Below are 22751 nucleotides of genomic sequence, written 5' to 3' on the forward strand. Positions count from 1 at the left end.
ATGAGGGATTGGAATGCAAAAGTAGGGAACAGAGAAGAATTAGGAATTGTGGGGAAATGGGGTCTAAGAGACAGAAATGAAGCAGGAGAAAGACTTACTGAATTCTGTGAAGCCAATAATATGTTTCCTGCGAGCACATTTTTTGAGCAACCGACGACTGTACATGTGGACATCACCAAATGGTCAATATAGGAATCAAATTGATTGGTAGCAGAAGATGGAGAAGTTCCATACTTTCTGTGAAAACAAGACCAGGAGCAGACTGCGGTACAGATCATGAACTGGTCGTATCGAAAATAAGAGTAAAGCTAAAGAAGACCAACAAAGCGATCATAATGCCAAAATACAATTTAAATAACATCCCAGAAGAATATAGAGATCAAATAAGGAACAGGTTTGAGGCTTTAAACTTAGTTGACAGAGAACCAGAAGAACTATGGAATGAAGTCAGAGATGTTATCAGGAAAGAATGCAAAAAGACAATACTTCTAGTTAAAAAGAGAGAAAGACCAATGGATGACTGAATAAACTCTTAAAATGGTTAAAGAAAGAAGGAAAGCAAAAGCAAAAGGAGATAGCAACACAGTCAGAACCCTAAATGCAACAATACAGTGACTAATACAGTCTTTCCCAACTAGTGGGCCACCAGATGTTGTTGGACCACAACTCCCATCAGCCTCAGCCAGCATTGCCAATGGTCAGGAAAGATGGGAATTGTGGTCCAACAACATCTGGTGGCCCACTAGTTGGGAAAGGCTGGACTAGTACGTATAGACAAAGAACTATTACAGTAGTTACTGTATAGAAATAGAAGAGGACAACAAAAAGGGTAGAACAAGAGCCCTGTTCCAAAAGATTAGAGAAATGAAAGGGAAATTTAAACCAAGAGTAGGGATGTTGAATAGTCAACAGGGGAACACACTGACGGACCGAGATGAAATAAAAGGAAGATGGAAGCAATACACTGAAGAACTCTACAAAAGAGATGCAATGATGACAGATTCATTCACAGAGGAACCATATGATGAAGAACCAGAAATTTTAGAATGTGAGGTGAAAGCTGCTCTTAAAGTACTCGGAAGAAACAAATCACTAGGAACAGATGGCATACCAATAGAGTTACTACAAGCTACTGAGACTGAATCTGTCCAAATTTTGGCAAAAATTTGTCAAGAAATATGGAAAACTAAACAATGACCCACAGACTGGAAGCGTTCCATATATATCCCAATTTCAAAGAAAGGGGATCCCAGGGAATGCAGTAATTATTGAACTATTGCCTTAATATCCCATGCAAGTAAAGTAATGCCCAAGATTCTACAACAAAGGCTCTTACCATATATGGAACGAGAAACGCCAGACATCCAAGCTGGATTTAGAAAGGGAAGAGGCACCAGAGATCATATCGCAAACATACGTTGGATAATGGAACGGAGCAAGGAATTTCAGAAGAAAATCACCCTGTGCTTTATAGATTACAGCAAAGTCTTTGACTGTGTAATCATGAAAAACTATGGAATGCTTTAAAAGCAATGGGGGTGCCACAGCATCTGATTGTCCTCATGTGCAACCTATACTCTGCGCAAGAGACTACTGTAAGGACAGAATATGGAGAAACCAATTGGTTCCCCATCGGAAAGGGTGTGAGACAGGGATGTATTTTATCACCCTATTTATTTAATCTATACGCAGAACATATTATATGGAAAGCAGGATTGGACCAAGATGAAGGAGGTGTGAAAATTGTAGGGAGAAATATCAATAATTTAAGATATGCAGACGATACCATACTACTAGCAGAAACCAGTAATGATTTAAAACGAATGCTGATGAAAGTTAGAGGAAAGCTCAAAAGCAGGACTATAGCTGAATGTCAAGAAGACTAAAGTAATGACAACAGAAGATTTATGTAACTTTACAGTTGACAATGAGGACATTGAACTTGTCAAGGATTATCAATACCTCGGCACAGATTGAGGTAGATTAATTCTGCGTTATATGAACTGAAGGATGGCTTTTAGTTTATATTTGATTGTTGTTGATATATATACACACTGTTTTAATTGTTGTACGTTGCCTAGAGTGTCCCTAACCCAGACAGATAGGCGACTGAAAAATAAAATTTATTATTATTTATTATTATTAACCAAAATGGAGACAATAGTCAAGAAATCTGAAGAAGGCTAGGACTGGGGAGGGCAGCTATGAGAGAACTAGAAAAGGTCCTCAAATGTAAAGATGTATCACTGAACACTAAAGTCAGGATCATTCAGACCATGGTATTCCCGATCTCTATGTATGGATGTGAAAGTTGGACAGTGAAAAAAGTGGATAAGAGAAAAATCAACTCATTTGAAATGTGGTGTTGGAGGAAAGCTTTGCGGATACCATGGACTGCGAAAAAGACAAATAATTGGGTGTTAGAACTAATTAAACTTGGGGCTACAAAACATGCAGAGACGGAATGAAATCTTACGAAACAGATGCTTGAAAAGTTGACCAATGTTTGATGCAATGTGGTCTTTGTGGTGCTGCACCATAAAATTCTTTCTTTATGTCCTATATACTGGTTTACATCATTTGTCCTAACTGTTCCCAAAGAGTCTCTCGATTATGTCACATAGAGCCCTATCTTGCCAAGAAGTACAAAGCTAGAATGAGAATGAATGTGGATTAGCAACTACTTTGGACTGAGAACCACTTATAACCTGGGTCCTCAAAACAAATTTATGGCTGAAAAATAGTCTGAATATTGTTGTTCAAATGCAATATTCAGCATGGATTAAGGAAAACAACCCAGGTTTCAGTTTTGTGTAAGATCTGTACGTAGTTGTTTGAGAATGGGCTGTCCTCACATTGTATATGTGGTGAGTTACACAAACAGTATGGGAGCTCAGCAAAGATAGGCATGAATCAATTACTGGCTTTTCTCCCTTTCATGTATTTTCCCATATGCACCCGTGGAATCTGGAGATGTTCAAATAAAAAAAGGCTGTTTAAAATATGGCTACTTCTGAGATTTGAGTCATACATTATGTATTTGATGTTTCAACAGGGAGCTGCAGCCAGTTTTAGGTTCAAGAGGCTTCTCTAGATCCAAGCAATTAATTCTCCTTTTTATCATCTCAACCACCTTGTGAAGGCTGTTTTGCATGACTGGTCCAAGTTGCCCAGTAACGCTTCATAGCTGAGCCTGGATTTCCTAGGACTAAGTAGCACTCTGTCCACTACACACTGTCTCCTTGAATTTACTTTATGTTGTACTAGCAGCCTCATGTATAGCATTGCTACAAATTCTAAGAAATCAAAAAAGCACTGCAGTTTTGAAATCAATTGTTAAACTCAGTGCTGTTTTGAAAGGTTCAGTCGACCATATTGATTTAAAATGGCATCTAATTGTATCCAAATATAAACAAAAACCTGCTTCTTGATCTCAGGGATTTTCATGCAAAAATCAGTTATGATACTTTAAGAGGTGTCCAAGCATATTGTGAACAAACAACTTTCCAAAATATCTAGTAGATGTGTAAATTTTAGTTACATTCACAATATAAATTTTAGGCATATAATTAAGATGACTTGGATGTACACCTAAAAAACAAATGTGTGAAGTGGCTGTTATATTTGCTAAGAATTAGGATTATAAAATTTTGTGCTCTAGTGTGCTTCGCAGGGTACGTATTTAGATGTTAATGTACAGTTGTTTTACCACAGCTGTCGGCAGGAAAGAGTAACACACCCCAACAGTTGTCCTTTGAAAAGGTTTCCTGAAGGTTTGTGAAGGGAGCTGAAGCCCTGTACTTAAACATGCAAGGATGAAAGTCTTAACTAGTACTTCAACCAGCTTCCTCAATAGATGTGAAGTAGTTGGCCGTTTTGTTGTATTGTATGTAGCTACGTTTTTGAGTATTTTTCAAGTAATGAAGCACTCATGAGCTTCTGTTAATTTTTACATCTCTTTTGTTTCTTCACTAGTTGAATGGTGGTGGAGATGTAGCAATGCTGGAACTTACTGGGCAGAACTTCACTCCAAATTTACGTGTCTGGTTCGGGGATGTGGAAGCTGAAACGATGTACAGGTGCAGTATCATACTTGCAATATGCCTTTTTATATACCACATGCAGAACTAGTTGTCTTTGTGGACTCTAAAGATAAGTTGGGAACCAGTGTGGCATAGTGGTTAGAGTGTTGGACTATGACCTGGGAGACCAGGGTTTGAATCCCCACACAACCATGAAGCTCACTGGGTGACCTTGGGCCAGTCACTGCCTCTCAGCCTCAGAGGAAGGCAATGGTAACCCCCTCTGAATACCGCTTACCATGAAAACCCTATTCATAGGATCGCCATGAGTTGGGATGAACTTGAAGGCAGTCCATTTCCATTTTTTCCAAAGATAAGTTTGTTGGGTATTTACATAAATTTGGGAGTTAATTCATCACGTGACCTTGAAGACTACATCACTTTTAAATTAACTTGCCAATTACCAAAACCTCCATATAGGTACCTTTTTTTTAGATAAATAACAATTTAGAAGGCCATCTTTACAATTTCTTTTTCATTCCGTATTATAGTAACAAACAAGAACCAAAATAATCTTTTTTAAAAAGTGCCTTATCTTTTACCCTGCTGGTTAAAATTGGCCCTAAGCCGTTATTTAGCTGTTTGAAGTTCTTTTATACCACCTTTCAGTACAAAGTCCATGGCAGCTTATGAAAGATAATTTAGCTTCATATACATAGCAAGAATATTGTTCTTCCCAACGACTTACAGTACAGTCCACTTCTGCAGTGCTTGCAGTCCATGTCCCCAATGTTCTTCCTTTCACCTATGTACATATAATGCATATTGCCCTGTCAATCCACCAAAGTTTTTCCAGCTCTTAAACCTTCCCACACCCAGGATCTGACCTGCCATCTTGTGCCTCATTCTGAGAAACTTCTGTTGTAATGATGGAAAGGTTTTGGAAATTGAACAACACTTCTTTTCAGGCATGGAAGCGACTCTCCTAACTTTCTGTTCTCCAGTGCTCTTTACTTCTACATGAGCGGCAGATCATGGAGCTGGATCTAAGCAGAGTGGAGGGCTTCATGCTCTCAGCAATCACAGTTGGTAGTTAAAAGGAGGAAGGCTCTCACCTCAGTTAGTATCCAGGCACGATGGAGGGGTGTCTGAGTGCTGTTTGCTCTACTTCTGGTGACGTCTGCAGATGATTAAACTTCGGGGAAGGGTTGTTGCTCAGTAGCAGAGCATTTGTGTTGCATGCAGAAAGTTTATTCTCCAGTGGACACCAGGACACCCCCAAGTGGGTGTTGTCTTCCTCTCCTGTTGCTTGAGGCAGGAAAGAGTTAACACTCCAAGGGACTCTCACCTTAGCCCCTCCCACGGAGTGACAGTTCGTTTTCCTGCCTGGCTTGAGCAGTTCACCTTGCTCTTCAGTCTGGCTGGCTAATATCCTTTCTTAGAATCTCAAATCTTTCTCGCATTGGCAGGTAGAGCTAGGAGAGACCCCTGGCAGAATTCATAGACAGCCATTGCCAGTCAGAAGAGACCAGGGGTGGGGAACTGGATCCAGCTGGCAGGCCAGATCCAGAACTCCCACACCAACCACTTTAACAGAGAGGTGGCCTCGCCCGCCTATCAGTCACCTGATGTCACTATGACATCAGGTGATCTAACTAAGGGAAAGAATCAGGATTGCATCTTCTTTGCAGACAAGCTATTTCAAGCTGCGCCTACAATAGAACAATCTTCCTTTGTATTTCCAGCTTAGATTCAAGCCAGAGTACAACGGAAGAATTGGGAGCACACTTTGATTTTGCTCCCAATTTTTCTTCCTTTATCTACAGCTTGAAATTTCAAACCATTGGCTGCACAACTTTTTTGCGCCTGGCATCATATATGATAACAGGTTCAGGAAAGTTGAGCATGGTTAGCCCAGAATGACATGGCAGAGTAACTTCTGAAGCTTGGTTGGCTTAATTAGGCCAAAGGTTCCCCTCTACTGGTGTAGAGAATACTGAGCTGGATGGCCAGTGATCTGACTCAGTATAAGGCAGCTTCTTACATTTAGCTTAAGTTATTGTGTGCATGGTTGCCTGGGACATGAATGCTGTGGAATCTAATTCTGAGTAAACTGCACAGAATTGTACTATAAACTGCTTAATTTCAGATCTGTGATTCTTTGCCACCCAGGTCTTACTGATGTATTTGATGTTTTTTATTACTTCCATTGTCGCACTGTGTTTTTAGTCTATATACTGCCTTGTGATATTTTACATGAAAGTGCAGTTTATAAATATTTAAATTAATTAAATAAATAAATCTCAGCTTCCTAAATTCCCAGATATCACTACTGGATGGCTTTCTGTGCTCATAGGGCCTTGTTAGTGGTGGATCCCCATATCTGGAATGACTTCTTGGAGGTATATCCGGCAACAGTGTGGGAAACACCTTTCGTTCCTCGCTAATGTTTTGGGGGAAGGGGTATTTGACTACAGTGCCTCCCCTCTGCGATACTAGCAAAGCCAGAACAACAACAACAAAATCTTTTTCTGCAATTTCTCCTAGAGAGACTGTAAAAATAAAGAACCACTATGCAAATCTGTTCACTATGTATAACTTGTGCTGATTGCAGAATCCAATTTTTCCTGGTGCAGAATTTGAGTTGCCTGGGTCCAGAATTTTTAATACTTCATATGAATCATCCACAGCTTGCATAATTCTTTCTTGAAAATAAAAGTGTTTGTCAGCTAATGCTTTCTGTTGCCTCTTCCCCAGATGTGCAGAGAGCATGCTGTGCGTTGTTCCTGATATTTCTGCATTCCGGGAAGGCTGGAGGTGGGTCCGTCAGCCAGTCCAGGTTCCGGTCACGTTGGTCCGCAATGATGGCATAATCTACTCTACCAGCCTTACATTTACCTACACACCAGAACCAGGACCCCGACCCCACTGTAGTGCTGCTGGAGCAATCCTCAGAGCCAACTCAAGTCTCCTGGCATCCAGCGAAACAAACACAAACAACGAAGGAAGTTACACAAATGTCAGCACAAACCCAACCAATGTCACATCATCAGCGGCAGCAGTAGTTTCCTAACCACTGCTCTTTATGTGGGACTTGTAAAGACTAAGTGCTTCAAACAGTGAAACTGGACAACTTTTGTGGTTCCATGGGAAAAACACCTTTTCACTACTCTTTGAACTTCTATCACCTACAAGTGCTGATCTCCATAGAAGCCACAATTTAAAATTTTGGGGAGGAAAGACCCCTTTATTTTTTTTCAAAATCTATTTTTAGTTGTCTTTAAAAATGGGCACGAAACTAAAAAATAAATAAAAGTGGCTGGGATACAAATTGAACTAAAAAACATGGACATAACATAGTTTTTATGGACCAAGGAATGCTTTAGTATAAAAGGTACATTTTCACCATACCTTTTTGTATCACAACATATAGTAAGCTTTTGTTACCAAATAGTTTATATATTATTTTTTTTCCTCTGAGCATTTGCTCTGAAGTATATTCAGGTTCCAAGCCTGACCATGCTTGTATAATCTAATTACCATACTCTTCCAGTTTTTAAAAAAATATATATATTTTTGGTCTGTGGCTGGAACTGTTGCATTTTTTTAAACTGAAGTCTTGTGACTTTTTATGAACTGAATTTTTTGTTTTTATTTTCAGCGACTAGAACCTTGTAAAGGCCAGCATATTTTTTTTTAAGATTATATGAAGTTTGTGCAAAAGCTTTAAAAATGCCTCTGCCTTGCCTGCAATACATGCAATGTATGTTAACTTTAGAGTTCCTCTTTCCATCATTGTGGACAGCTCTTTCTATGTGTTCCTTTTTATGTATTTATAGTGTTGAGTCATGAGGTTTTTAACATTACAAATGTGGCCTCGTGCAGTTATCCTAACTGCTCACGCTACTGGCATATGTTGGCGTTATAAAGGGTCTTTCCCTTCTTTTCACAGTCAATACATGCATCAGAAAATATTTTCAGGATTTCTTCAGGTTGGCTTTTTTATTTTTGCTAATCTTGTACATAATTTGCTATTAAGTATAAGTTAAATATGTGTGTGATTTTTTTTAAGTGAACTGTTCCCAATAACTTCATTTGGCAGCATGTTTTCTGTCTCGTTGGCATATGACAACATTTTTCTTGACGCATCGGCCACAAACAGGATTGATAGGTGCATCTCGTCATGAATTGGGAGCCATCACAAACTACCACGGCTATCCTCAGACATTAGGCCAACCTAATGAACTAGTTTTTTGTATGATATTTTTCTTTGAGTGTGAAGTAATTGTACAGTTAAATGATAGTACTTAGAAATGGCTAATTGCAAAAGCACTGATTTGGACTACTCTTCACCCTCTCCTTCTTCATTGCCAATCATCTAGTGCAATGCTCATATCTTTCCCTGATTGCATGTTAATTGAGGGCCAATTTACACTACTGCTTTCATCTTTCCAAAGTACTTTTTCAAACCTCCTTGTGGAAAGCTCCATAGGGGCATTTGTGAATGGGTCCAGTACACACTGGCCAGGATCCTAAATGCCTGTGAATACACAAAATCAACAGTTCTATGGTGCCACAGAATTCCTTGGTTTTGCTGCAACAGGCTGACGTGGCTACCATGATGGAAAGTGTGCTTGCACAGTATTTCAGTACCCTCATGGGGGAGGCAACTGATACCCTTCCAGCCTACATAATCTGTCACATCAGATGCCACTGTGGAGCATGTCCTGACCTCCAGGGGCAACTTTTCTGGGGACCCAAGTTCTAGGAAAGAGGGCATGAAAAGCCCCAGGCCATATGTGGCTTTTTGGATCTTGGCCATTGGGTTCCCCTGCCATTATGTGCCTGGGAATCCTAGTGATTGAGGTTTATTGGGTGATCAGGTGGTGCAGAAGCCCAACACATGCTGGACCTAGTCACAAAACTGCCTGTCCGTTGGTTGATATCCAAGCCCCTGCTAATGGAAGAGCAAAAGTGCTTAATTTGGGCCTTGAATTGCACTAGATGGATATTAGTGGTACTTTTATTCGGAGCTCACTCTAATCTCCCTCCCCCCTTTTGACAGCTGATTTGAAACTATAGGTCTCTGATTTGTTGCACCCATAGAAGTACATGCAGGATATACATGCAGTCCTCCTCCCTCTTATCTAATAGAGATATATTGCATTCTGTGTGAATTTTCATTCTTCCATAAACAAAAGGCATAGCATAGTGGCTAATATGAACCCACAGCTTCTTGCAGGGAAGCTTTTGATTACACAATTAAGCAACATTAATGGCTTCAACCTAGTCTGCAGGTTTAATTATCAGCACTATTACTGGAGTAGACTTTTTTCTATATGAAGACTTGCATAATTAGACTGCAGATACCAAACAATTCAGTTAAATCAGAGACACTGTCTTGAAATGTGCTTTTATTCCACCATGGCCTTCCTGTGTATTGTCTTTTCATAACTTTTCCCCATCATCATTGTTGCATGGCGCTGGTTCTTAATACAAGCCAATTACTGCCTCTCCTCATCTCTTTTTTAGTGACCAAGGGCGGATTCATTGTGGCCTTATCTTGGTTGTTTACTGGCATTTATCTGCAAGCCTGGGTACTTTTCTGTTTTTAATTTTCTCCCTATGGTAATGTGGTGGAAATTGCCTCACAGTGTATGTTAAAGATGTATTGAATACTACACAGTACTGTCCAACTCATGGGGCCTTTCACTGAATACCTTTGGGATCAAAAATTGATAATATTCTGGGTTTTCAGTAACATAAAAACTAAACATCATATACACAATTATAAACCATTACAAGCTTACCGACTTTAACAAAATATTGTTGCAAACTTTTCAGACCCCTCAGATGTATTTCAGTATCCCATGTTGTCATTTTTTGCATATAGCTGCATCTGAGCCTCCTTAGCCTCTTTGCCATATGTTGCCCAAATGACATAGATTCCTTAAGAGATATAAATATTGAACATAACAGATAACATTGGTGTCTACTTTTTGCCTTTCTCTATGCTGCAGTATAGTGACAGAATGTTGGGAGAGGGGAGATTTCAGCAATATCTTGTAACCTTAGAATGCTTGGCTTTTGTATCCTTTTTCTGGACCTAGTGGTTCTATAACCTTCAGGGGGGAAATTGGCAACTTGAAAATAGTTTTCCAGACTAAATTAGAAATAGTTTTCATTGCTCTTTTGGAATTGTGTTCTGAATCTCTTTACCTGATAGATGGATGAAACCTTTTTTATTTTCATTAATGGATTTGGCTGTTCAGCTTCTATAACAGAAGCCCAAATAATCTAAATTTGCCTGCTAATACAGCAGCCCCAGTTATTTTGTGAAGTACTTCTGGAAAAAAAATGAAGCTGTGGTCCACAAATTGCTTGCTTCTGGAATATACAGTAGGGCCCGGTTACCGGCGCTTCGCTTCCCAGCATTCCGCTAATGCAGCGGCCTTCATTCCCCATTTAAAGCTGCTTTTGCCGCTTTTGTGGCATTTTTGCGCGATGCGCCCCATTATACTCAATGGGGTTCCACTTTATGGCAATTTCCGCTTTACGGCGGGGGTCCAGAACGGAACCTGCCATATAAGCGGGGCCCGCCTGTACTTACTGGCCTAAATGGGGCTACCTCAGAATAACCAGTCAGAATTACAGCATAACTTCCCTCATAATTATAGCCAGAAGATATCGTAAGAGTGTTCTGTCACAACCCTTGAACCTTGTTTAGGGCCACGTTACTCAATAAAGAGAATAAAGTTTTTCCTAGACCATACTATTACAGTTTGAAGGGACCATTTGACTTTTAAACACCTTTAGGTTCATGAAACATTTGCATGTCTAGGCAAAGAGTTCATTCTAGCCTCCTCCTCCTGATCATGCTAGAGCTCTACATGCAAGGAGTTTTTCCTCCTTTCAGCAGCACTAATGCATTCAATGCCTCCCTCGTGTAGTGGTCACATTCTAGGAACAACTTTTACTAGTTGATTTTGTAACTTATCCTTGCATCATTGGGGAGGATAGATCAAACTTTGAGTTGGTACAGACCACTTTTTAATTGCTTTCCTAATAATATGAGAGAGCAAATAGTATGTTCTGTTGTGTTTAGAAACGGTGGTTCAAAGCTGAGTACTATTACATTTTAGGTCATTGTTAAATTTTGCACTTCATATTTTCTACAGGTCAGAGTCTCATGGAATTATACAAGTTGTCTGGAAATATCACAATAAGTCTCTTAAGTAGATGTGTTTAATGCACCTCTGACACTAGTGCGACCCGTTTCAGACCAAATGGCTTCATAGTGGCTTCCATTCTGAAACAACATGCTTACTTCAGTTATTAATCATGCCATTTATTTTTCTTTCAGAAGCTGTTATATGAGTATAGAATGTCTGTACTTTCCTGTGCCAGATGTTTTAATTTGTTTTCAAACACTGTAAATGTGGGATTGAGTGGCAGCTTTGTGTTAGAAACAAAATTAGGGTTTCTGTCTAACCATTTTGGGACTGAAGTATTTTTCTCTTGGTTGAAACTGCAATACTGAGTAGCTATTCCAGCATTGTGAATGTGTATTTTTTCTATGTTCAGTTGTTTTGGGGGGCTTTATATTATATTCACCTTGTATTGTTTTGTGCTTCTGGAGGTGAAGCCTCACCACAACCAGCACATGCAGCAGCCTGGAAAGAGTGTGATTTGGTTACTGCTCAGTCCTACGCATGTTTATTTGGAAGTCATTCTCATTGAATTCAATGGAGTTTACTCTCACTGTGCATAGAATTGTGACATTTGGCCTCCTTGTGTACCCCTCCTCGGTCAAAACCACTCAGGCAATGCAGGGGTGTGTGGGTGCAGGCTAGCTCAACTTCCTACTGAAACAGATAGCCGCCCCACACGCTCCATGTACAAAATCCCTTCATCCATTGGCTGAATGCATAGATTCATGCATTACTGGTGGGAAATGGAATTAGCCTATGTAGCCCCACAACACCCCTCATGGTCTTTCTCATATTCTTTCAACGTGTGTGTGATGTCTGAACTTCTCTGGTCCTTGGTTGTGGCTAGATTTGCTAAGAAGCCATTTGTTCTGGCAGCAATCTCTTAAAGCTGGCTGCTGTCAGAATAAATAACAAACAGCTTTTTTGCTTTGTTTGCATGGCTTATGGCCAGTTGGATCAATACTGGAGAAGAGCATAGTGGAAGCTTCTCTTCCCCCCCCCTCGTGGTGAGGAGTTGGGCAACCAGGGTGCAGCAGCAGCAGCAGTCTTAAAAGTAAAACAATTTGAGCTGCACATATATATGGTAGTAAGCCCCATGAAATTACTTCTGAGTAAACGTGCCTATGATTGGGCTAATTGGGGGAGGGATGAATTTACCAGACAAAACGTTGGCTGCCAACCTCTAGTGATTATGTGTATCTTGGATCTGTATATATCTACATGCTTATTCAAAAGAGTTTTATTTTACAAACTGTGCACCTGTAAAGTTTCTTAGCAATAAGATAGAAGACTCAGCAAGTCTTTGTTACACTTTTGTAGGAAAATCAATCTGCTCAGTTTTATAATTCATCAAAAAACAAACATTAAAGCCTGCAATATGAGCAGTTTCCAGGAATAAATAAAAGTGAAATGTAAGCCACATTAAGTGTGTTCCATGTACAGTGTGTAATTAGTGCATTCAATATTTGATTTAAAAACTTCACTGAACTTTGTCAAGATTAAATTAAATGTTCTGTTACTCTTCATGTGACTAATTTGTCAAAAAATGTATGACACTGAGATGATCACAGACTTTTTAGACTTTTGGTGTACTTCTGCATAAAACGAGTCAGTTGACAGTGAAGTCATCTGTGCAACTAGAAGACCAGAACAAACCCATGCAAGAAATCAACAGTAATAGTGAGAAGCTGCACTCTGGACTCCACTGAAACTGGATATGGAATCTTTTTAATACAGCTTGTAAAAATTGCAGAAGTTAGACAAGACTGTTTTTTATTCCAATACTGTAAATATGAACTAGTTCACTTTTTGATATTATTTATTAAATAAGGAAAAATGAACTGTTTAATTTCATTTAAATTAGAAGCCAGCTGAGTCAGCTTTAGATAGGTGAAATATAGAAAACTTGGGTTTAATTCTGGTTTGAATTCATCAGGTTTCTAACAGATTTAGATGCTAACTCTAAATAATATGTTGAGAACTCTGGCTCAGATATATTTCACAAAGGCAATGTAATCAGCTTTTATTTTGGGCATATAATTCATTGAATGCAGCTCGAAGAAACTATTTTTTTTCTAAACACATGGCTGGGATTCAAACAGCCGTGTCTGTGCATGCACTGGAACCTTTTAGAGCCTCCAAAACTTGTTCCCAAAAGATTGGATATGGGGTGTGTGTGTGTCCATATTTGTAACTTATGCAACATGACATTTTACAATTGGAAGAGGGAATCATGGAAGCTCCGGTGTTTATATAGAATTATTTGGGCATATATACAAAAATATCTGGATGCTGACCTTTTTGATGAATTAATGCTGCATTCTACACAACTCTTATCAGTCAGACTTGATTGCTTTGAGATGGAATGAATTCCACCCACACATTTTTTTTTTATACGTACTTGCACAACAGGAGTAGATACACACTTTTATCTCATTGACATAGTTTAGGAATTTTTACAGTAATAAATACTTAAATGTATTAAAACAATCACAGGGGGGAAATCCAGGAATAGACCTATGTATTTGTTAGCCTTTGTGATCAACTCTTGTGTTGAACTACACAGACATTTCTGATTTTTCAAAATAGGGCATATTTGGTCCATCAGTTAGAAGTCAACAAGAGAAATCCAAATTTAGTCCAGGTTTTCAGGGCCGGCGCCAAAGATCGGTCAGGTTCGGCCGTGCGTGGCAGGCCTTGCAACCCTGAAGGGCTCCTTAGGGTGTGGGGGTTGTGCTCCCCTTTTGCAATTCTCAGCAGGGTTGACTCTGACTCTGCTGCAGAACGCAGAGATGGAGCTCCCAGTCCCCCTACAGGCCATGTGGGCCCGCGCTGTGCGCCTGCTCCACTTATCTCCCATCCCATTCTGTGCATGCCCTGCGTGCTATGCGCACAGCTGCCATCAACCAAGATGGCAGCAGAGGTTTCTCTAAGGAGCTGATGCCCCTACTGCTATCCTGAGTGATGGCAGGCATGCTTGCCATTAACAAAGAGGGTGGCAGGGGTATCAGCCCCTTAGAGAAACCTCTGCTGCCATCTTGGTTGATGACGGTGACTTGTGTGCCTAGCACACAGGGCATTAACAGAAAGAGAAGAGGTAGGTGGAGTGGTCCTGCATGGTCTGTAGGGGGGCTGGGAGCAAGGAGCCTGGGGAAGGCTGGCACCCAAGGGCCCAGTCATGTCTGGCGTTGGCCCTGCAGGTTTTAGTTGGCTTTACCTTCCTCAGAAGTAATTTGTACTAGAGCTTAGATAAAAGGCCTGTCTAGGGATGGAGTCACCAAATGGTCAATAATAGGAATCAATTTGATTGTATAATTGGTAGCAGAAGATGGAGAAGTTCCATACTTTCTGCAAAAACACCACCAGGAGCAGACTGTAGTACAGATCATGAACTGGTCATATCGAAAATCAGAGTAAAGCTAATAAAGAAAACCAACAAAGCAATCATAATGCCAAAATACAATGTAAATACCATCCCAGAAGAATACAAAGTTCAAATAAGGAACAGATTTGAGGCTTTCAACTTAGTTGACCGAGAACTAGAACTTAGTTGACTGAGAACCAGAAGAACTATGGAGTGAAGTCAGAGGCATTATTAGGAAAGAATGCAAAAAGACAATACCTCTAGTTAAAAAGAGAGAAAGACCTCAATGGATGACTGAATAAACTCTTTAAATGGTTAAAGAAAGAAGGAAAGCAAAAGCAAAAGAAGATAGAAACAGTCAGAACCCTAAATGCAACAATACTAGTATGTAGGGACAAAGAGAACTATTATGATACTGTATAGAAATAGAAGAGGACAACAAAAAGGGTAGAACAAGAGCCCTGTTCAAAAAGATTAGAGAAATGAAAGGGAAATTTAAACCAAGGGTAGGGATGCTGAATAATCAACAGGGGAACACACTGACTGACCAAGATGAAATAAACGGAAGATGGAAGCAATACACTGAAGAACTCTATAAAAGAGATGCCAGGATGACATTCATTCACGGAGGAACTGTATGATGAAGAACCAGAAATTTTAGAATGCGAGGTGAAAGCTGCTCTTAAAATACTTGGAAGAAACAAATCACCAGGAATAGATGGCATACCAATAGAGTTGCTACAAGCTACTGAGACTGAATCTGTCCACATTTTGACAAACATTTGTCATGAAATATGGAAAACTAAACAATGCCCCACAGACTGGAAGTGTTCAATGTATATCCCAATTCCACAGAAAGGGGATCCCAGGGAATGCAATAATTATCAAACTATTGCCTTAATATCCCATGCAAGTAAAGTAATGCTCAATATTCTACAGCAAAGGCTCTTACCATATATGGAACAAGAAATGCCAGATGTCCATAAGAACATAAGAACATAAGAAGAGCCTGCTGGATCAGGCCAGTGGCCCATCTAGTCCAGCACCCTGTTCTCACAGTGGCCAACCAGGTGCCTGGGGGAAGCCCGCAAGCAGGACCCGAGTGCAAGAACACTCTCCCCTCCTGAGGCTTCCGGCAACTGGTTTTCAGAAGCATGCTGCCTCTGACTAGGGTGGCAGAGCACAGCCATCATGGCTAGTAGCCATTGATAGCCCTGTCCTCCATGAATTTGTCTAATCTTCTTTTAAAGCCATTCTAAATCCAAGCTGGATTTAGAAAGCGAAGAGGCACAAGAGATCATATCGCAGACATACATTGGATAATGGAACGGACCAAAGAATTTCAGAAGGAAATCACCCTGTGCTTGATAGATTACAGCAAAGCCTTTGATTGTGTAGATCATGAAAAACTGGGATATTTTAAAAGAAATGGGGGTGCCACAGCATCTGATCGTCCTTGTCCTATACTCAGGACAAGAGGCTACTGTAAGGACAGAATATGGAGAAACTGATTGGTTCCCAATTGGAAAGGGTGTTAGACGGGTGTATTTTATCACCCTATTTATTTAATCTATATGCAGAACATATCATACGGAAAGCGGAATTGGACCAAGATGAAGGAGGTGTGAAAATTGTAGGGAGAAATATCAATTAAGATATGTAGATGATACCATACTCTTAGCAGAAACCAGTAATGATTTGAAACTAATGCTGATGAAAGTTAGAGGAAAGCACAAAAGCAGGACTACAGCTGAATGTCAAGAAGACTAAAGTAATGACAACAGAAGATTTATGTAACTTTACAGTTGACAATGAGGACATTGAACTTGTCAAGGATTATCAATACCTTGGCACAGTCATTAACCCAAATGGAGACAACAGTCAAGAAATTAGAAGAAGGCTAGGACTGGGGAGGGCAGCTGTGAGAGAACTCAGAAAAGGCCCTCAAATGCAAAGATGTATCTGAACACTAAAGTCAGGATTATTCAGACCATGGTATTTCTGATCTCTATGTATGGATGTGAAAGTTGGACAGTGAAAAAAGTGGATAAGAGAAAAAACTCATTTGAAATGTGGTGTTGGAGGAGAGCTTTGCGCATACTATGTACAGCGAAAAAGACAAATAATTGGGTGTTAGAACAAATTAAACTAGAACTATAGCTAGAAGCTAAAATGATGAAACTGAGGTAATCATACTTTGGACACATCATTAGAAGAGATGATTCACTGGAAAAGACAATAATGCTGGGGGAAACAAGGGAGTAGAAAAAGAGGAAGGCCAAACAAGAGATGGATTGATTCCATAAAGGAAGCCACAGACCTGAACTTACAAGATCTAACAGGGTGGTTCATGACAGATGCTCTTGGAGGTCACTGATTCATAGGGTTGCACATAACAACAACAGGGATGGAGTTGAGAAACAAGCCATTCTATGCCACTTTTTAAAAGGGCCATACAAAAGTCTGATTATTTAGCCACTTCCTTTGTCATGGTTAGTGGTCTACTTATGTGTTCAGTTCTAGTCCCGGGAGTGGTGGTGGAGGTAGGATGTTCCTTCTGGTTTTGGGTTGACTTCTTCATTAACTTCGTTTATTCTTGCTTCAAATCCTTGTTCTTGTTGGTTCCTGTCTTCCAGAAAGTCCTGTAGTTTTAGCCTCCCAATATTCCTTTTGTGTGAAGAGGAATAGGCATTAATGTCTTAGAATATGTTGAATAAATAAGATTTGTAAGATTATACTATACTGAGTCTGTGGCTGGAGCAAACTTTGGTGGAATACTTAGCCCGAAACTCTCACTCTACTATATTAGCTCTAGTATGGGAAGCAATTTTCATGTTGTAAAATAACACAATTGATATTTATATAGAACATGGGGGGGAGGAGACTTCTTTCTCCAGTTCTGGTGGATGAATTATTTGGCTTGACCACTTTAAAATCCTGTAAAGTGTAACTTTTTCTATTAAAATATGTGATATGCTATTTTCCCATTTTGGTTAGCAAAAGTGGAGGTTTCCGGCAAAATGCATGATGTACTGCTTTTATTTTCATTTCATAATTCATTCCCTGCTACACTGGAGGAACTCAGTTTTTGGTTGTGAATTGCAGAGTGATACAAAATAACAGGCTTCCTTTATTGATAATGAATAAAATGTGGATAATGAGGTTATTGAGAGGTAACCATACATAGTACTGGCTTTATTAGTTGAGAAGAGCTAGATGATGACAAGGAATGCAGCCTCCTCTTGGAAGCAATGACTTTATGGTTGCTTTTAACACTTCCTCTTGGGGGGCTGGGGAAGAGAGAATGTGACCTGATATGTGGCCAAATAAAAAACAAGCCTAAGTATTATTACACTTCCTTATTATTATTCCTTCCTTACCATCCAGGAGACCAAGGCTGCGTACATACATGGTTCTCCCTCCTTATTTTATACTCACAACACTGTGAGGTAGGTTAGGCTGAGAGATAGTGGCTTGCCCATGTAGTCTGTGGAATGCATGGACTTGACCATGTCTGTCTAAAAAAGTGAACAAGAAAATAGCTAACAGAGAACACATACTAAGGCACAGAGCTCTGGCGTGCTCATGGTGGAGCATCTAATTTCTCAAGGCATATGAAGGGACCTTATCCTGAGTCTAGTTTAGTATTGCCTCCTCTGGCTGTAGCAGATCTCCCAGATTTCTAGTACTGGTTTTCCTTGCTACTTGAAATCCTTTTCAACTGGAGGATTTAGTTTGGGATTTTTTTTGCCAGTTATAGATGTGCTCTACAACTGAGCTATGTCGTCTTCCTCACCCCTTAGTCTGCATAGTCTTTATCTTGGTTTTGGAGGTGGAAGTGTATGACCTCCCTAGACATACTTCCTCTATCCTCTCTCTTCACAGTTGCAACTTCTACTTTGTTTCTTAAAAGTGGCTGTTTCCATGCAAGATGTTTGTTCTGGAATTGCTACTCTTAGGCTGCAATCCAATGCACACTTTCCTGGGAGTAAGTCCCACTGAACTCAATGGAGCTTACTTCTGAGTTGACATGTATTGCATTGCAGCCTTAGTCAGCAAATCATTGTTCTCCTGTCTCTTCACTATGCTCCTTTTCTTTTGAGAATTCACCAGATCTGATTGCATTTTCTTCCAAAAACAAGCTTCTATAGGTATGCATCACTTTAGCGCTACTCTTGTGTCTTAGAGAGATGTGGATTTGATGTGCAGTGATCTTATAGGTGGTTGAGTCCTATCAACACACCTCTTCACAGCACACCATTTACTATGAACTTTCTGGTCAACACCATTTGAGCAGCATGTTTTTTAAATCTATTTTTCTATTTTAAAATCTATTTAAAATCTGTTAAAATATTTTTTTCCAATTTGTGTTTAACATGCTTTTTCACCATTAATATATGACCATCAGACATTACTTCACACAAGCTTGTTCTGGATCCCTTTTGGGATTTGATTAATCTCTAACATAGTATATATATTACTATGATTAACACCACAGAGAAAAAGCTTTTGTGCAAATTAAAAAGTTGATAAGCTCACTACTAAAAGCAATACTGTTTAGGTACTTGTTGCTCCCTTCTTCACAAATATGTTACACACATCAGTATGAAAGAAAGGCTATCCACACAAATGACCGCACGCTAGGGGTGTGTGTGGGGGGGAATGCAATTTGGTTTGCATTTAAGGCTGAATTTATAAAATTTGAACACTCCAGAACAATCTGAGAAGCAAAATACGACCATCCTTCAAAATCCACATTTACCCGAATGTTGTGATGCAGTTCTCCAACCAATGTTTACAGAAATGAATATAATAGGGAAAGTGTGCATAAAAATAAATATATTAGTGAAAATATAGTACAAAAATGCATTATGACACTTTGCTTGTGTTAGGAGCAATTTGCACTAAAATGCTGAAGAATTTTCATGAGGATTTTTAAAATAAAAATTTGCAAATTGCTGTAGAAATGTGGAGAACCAAATTTCAGATGTGTGCATCAAACCAAGTGCAATCCAACACACACACACACACTCAGCCAGCAAGCATCATTTTTCTCACTCACCCCCCTGGGGTGCAAAAATAATTAAAATACTGCAAATGCAGCAAATTAGCCAGGGAGGATGACGGAAGCCATTTCCTGCTCAAACTGTGCCAAGTGCAAACAGTATTACACACACATTGTCGTCTCTCATCTCCATAGTTCTCCATAGTTCTGCTGCCTCCTTCTTCACCCACATCCTTGCCCTCGTGCCCCTTTCTCCCTCCACTCCATTCTTCACCACCACAGTCCATTTTTTCAACAGTTTTTTCTTTCTGCTCCACCCCGTCTTGCTCTCCACCTCCTCCCTCGTCACCTCCTTTAACACCCACAGAGCATGAGGGAAGAGCGATGCCGCACAGAAACCCAATTTGAGGCACATGATTTTCATCCACAAATCAGAGAAGACGACGTCCCCTGCTGCCTTCCCAGTGATGCCCAAAATAATGCTGGAAACATTACAATTACACCTCAAAAGTAATAAAACTGCTCCTTATTCTATTATAATCAAAATGTAAATAAATTATCCACTCATTCCTCAAAAAAGTAATAAATTACGAGTAATTCGTTTTTGCTAGTGAATTACTTCCAAGCTCTGGTGAAGGGTGCAGAAAGTTATCAGGAGACCCCATTCCCCTCACAGAATTACAATTCCCAGAGTTCTCTGGGAAGAGGGGCTGCCTGTTAAAACTGTTAAACTGTTAAAACTGTTAAACTGTTAAAACTAGAATTCTAGTTCTGTGCGGAGAATAAAAGTCTCTTCACTAGTCTTGGCACCCTTCACACAGTGCCCTTTGCAGCCATGACTAAAGTGGGATAAAAGTATGGTGAGAATATCTCCTGTTGGGGAACCAATACTGGGCCCATTAGAAGCCCTGTCCCCATCCAAACATGAGCCACATTGGATGAGGCTTCTTCGTGAGAATTGCACTGCATCCCCTCATCCAAAGGCTTGCAGAGTGTGGTAAGAAAATTTTAAATGTTCAATATCAATATGAAATTGAAATAAAACCCATGCCCTACCTGCTTTAAAGCAAAATGAGATAGGAAAATCAGCAATGGCACCAAGTATTCAGCAGCTTTGTTGGATGACCAAGATGAACTCGGTGTGTGATAGTTCCAGAGTTTGGTTTCTTCACTTATGAAAGATAGGCCTGTGATCAGTTCTGTGAGAGACCTTGCTTTCATTCGTAATGAACCTATAATTGGGTTGCTTCACTTGAGACAGTAGATGGAACTTAACATTCCTACAGACAAAATAAATCCTTGCATATACCATACTAGTATGGAAGTTAGAACATTAGACTAGGAGCCTTCTCCTGACATTTTTTTTTTATGTGCAATCATTTTTAAAAATGGAGCAACATTCAGATAGGCAAAGGATCCAATGAAGTGGTATATCCCAATTATCTCCTCAGTGAGAGCTAGGCCAGTGCTGACAGAGGACTTAAAATCATCATTCACAACTCTGCATGTGGGAAGGTGCTATTTTTTTGTCCCCTTATCATTTCCATTTCACACCAGCATAGGGGGAGTTGTTCTACTTGTCCAGCTCCAGTGGGCAAGTACAAGTGGACATTTTGTCATGTGGTAATGAGGGGTGGGGAAAAAAAGAAATGGTTTGTTTGTTTATTGCCTTGACCTTTAGGTAAGCTGGTTGGTCATCTGTAATGATGGTTACAGTTGTTGCCTTGAGACTCTAGCATGAGTTCCCCAAGGACATCTGTCAATTCATCTTCTTTTGAGTTTCTGGAACAGACTGCTTTTGTTGTGCGAACTTAAAAGTGTCTGTTTAGCTATCCAAATAAGGCACCATGTAGGGCCTACCATTTTACATACAGAAGTTGGTGAAATTAATTTGAAATATTAATCATATATATAAAAATTATGGCATTCTTTCAAATACAGCTTCTATATTCTTTCAAATATAACCAAAATAGGAAATACCATTTCTTCTTTGAAATTGGTACCAGACAAATGTTCAAAGGTATGAAATTCACTTAAGTTCACCCAAGAACCAAGAGGCTGAAGATGATAATTAGTAGAAAGAATAAAGTGTATAACTTTGAGGCTGTAATGGGACTGAACCAGGGGAAAATGTGGATGAGCCTGGAACCTGGATGAGCTGCTTGTGACATGGGGTGATAATGAGAAAAAAGTGCAAGTGGGTTTTGCCATGTTGCAGGTGTTTTGACTTAGAATGTGAAGAAATGCATAATTTCTTGACTCAACAAACCTGATACCTCCTTCAAAGCACTGGTTAGCCGCTATCAGAGATAAAAAGTGCACACAGGTGGGGAGAATCTCACAGCTAATGAGGAGGCTTTGAAAGAGAACTGAGGCACAAATGTTCTCTTGTGCCAAATGCCAAGGCCAACCAAAAGCAAACAGGAGGCATTCTTGGCCCGGAATCAGAGGATGGAATCAAACTGATAGAAGCCTTTAGCAAAAGGGGGAAATGGAAACAAAGCTTTTTATCCATGATGTGCATTAATATTTAGTTTTTCCTTTTTGGCAAGAATTTAGACAAAACATGTAAAAATGTTGAGTTACTGAGAGTAGTATATGGTTAATCCCAATGCAGCACAAAGCAGAGTTAATTTGCGACTTACTCTTAGGCTAAAACTCTCTTTATTAATAGAAATATAGAGATTACCATGTAGCCGAAGCAGCCACACACATATGAAATAATTATCTGTAGTGTCTGAAGACAGTTCAGTCCAGGTGAAAGGAATTCTGTGACAGAAGCTATTTTGTTCACTCACTGGTAGGATGGAGGGGTGTTGGACATCAATTAAACTGCTGTACACATTGGTCAATTATCCTGTTGCAATTACAGGATATATCAGTGTTATAAATGCTTTACTTATATATCACTTTAGGTATTGCACCTTTCCCCAAAGTATCCTGGAAATGGTAGTTCTGTGAGCCTGCTGAGGGTTCTTTTAGAACCCTCGCTGTCCTCATAGCACTGGCGACAGGATGTCCTTGAAGAAACTGAGGACACAACTTGAAGGACACAATCCATCACACAGTTAAGGATCTGTTTATTTCAGGCAAACCTTTATTTCAGTTTTGGGCAAACTGTAGGGTAGATACACCTACAATGCTGAACC

At 39.7% G+C, this 22751-nt stretch overlaps 1 protein-coding gene across 5 annotated transcripts in view; it reads left to right on the forward strand.

Annotated features, from left to right (window-relative positions):
* The window catches only part of RBPJ (recombination signal binding protein for immunoglobulin kappa J region), an 80074-nt gene extending 67317 nt beyond the window's left edge, over positions 1 to 12757 (forward strand). For all 5 annotated transcript variants that reach the window (XM_061584161.1, XM_061584157.1, XM_061584159.1 and 2 more), the window contains 2 exons: positions 3976 to 4079; positions 6780 to 12757. In XM_061584161.1, the coding sequence (XP_061440145.1) occupies positions 3976 to 4079; positions 6780 to 7095 (420 nt within the window). In that variant the 3' untranslated portion in view covers positions 7096 to 12757. The remainder of the gene's footprint in view (positions 1 to 3975; positions 4080 to 6779) is intronic.
* Positions 12758 to 22751: the final 9994 nt, after the last annotated feature.

Source organism: Rhineura floridana, chromosome 9 (genome assembly GCF_030035675.1).
Source record: "Rhineura floridana isolate rRhiFlo1 chromosome 9, rRhiFlo1.hap2, whole genome shotgun sequence".
NCBI lineage: Eukaryota > Metazoa > Chordata > Lepidosauria > Squamata > Rhineuridae > Rhineura > Rhineura floridana.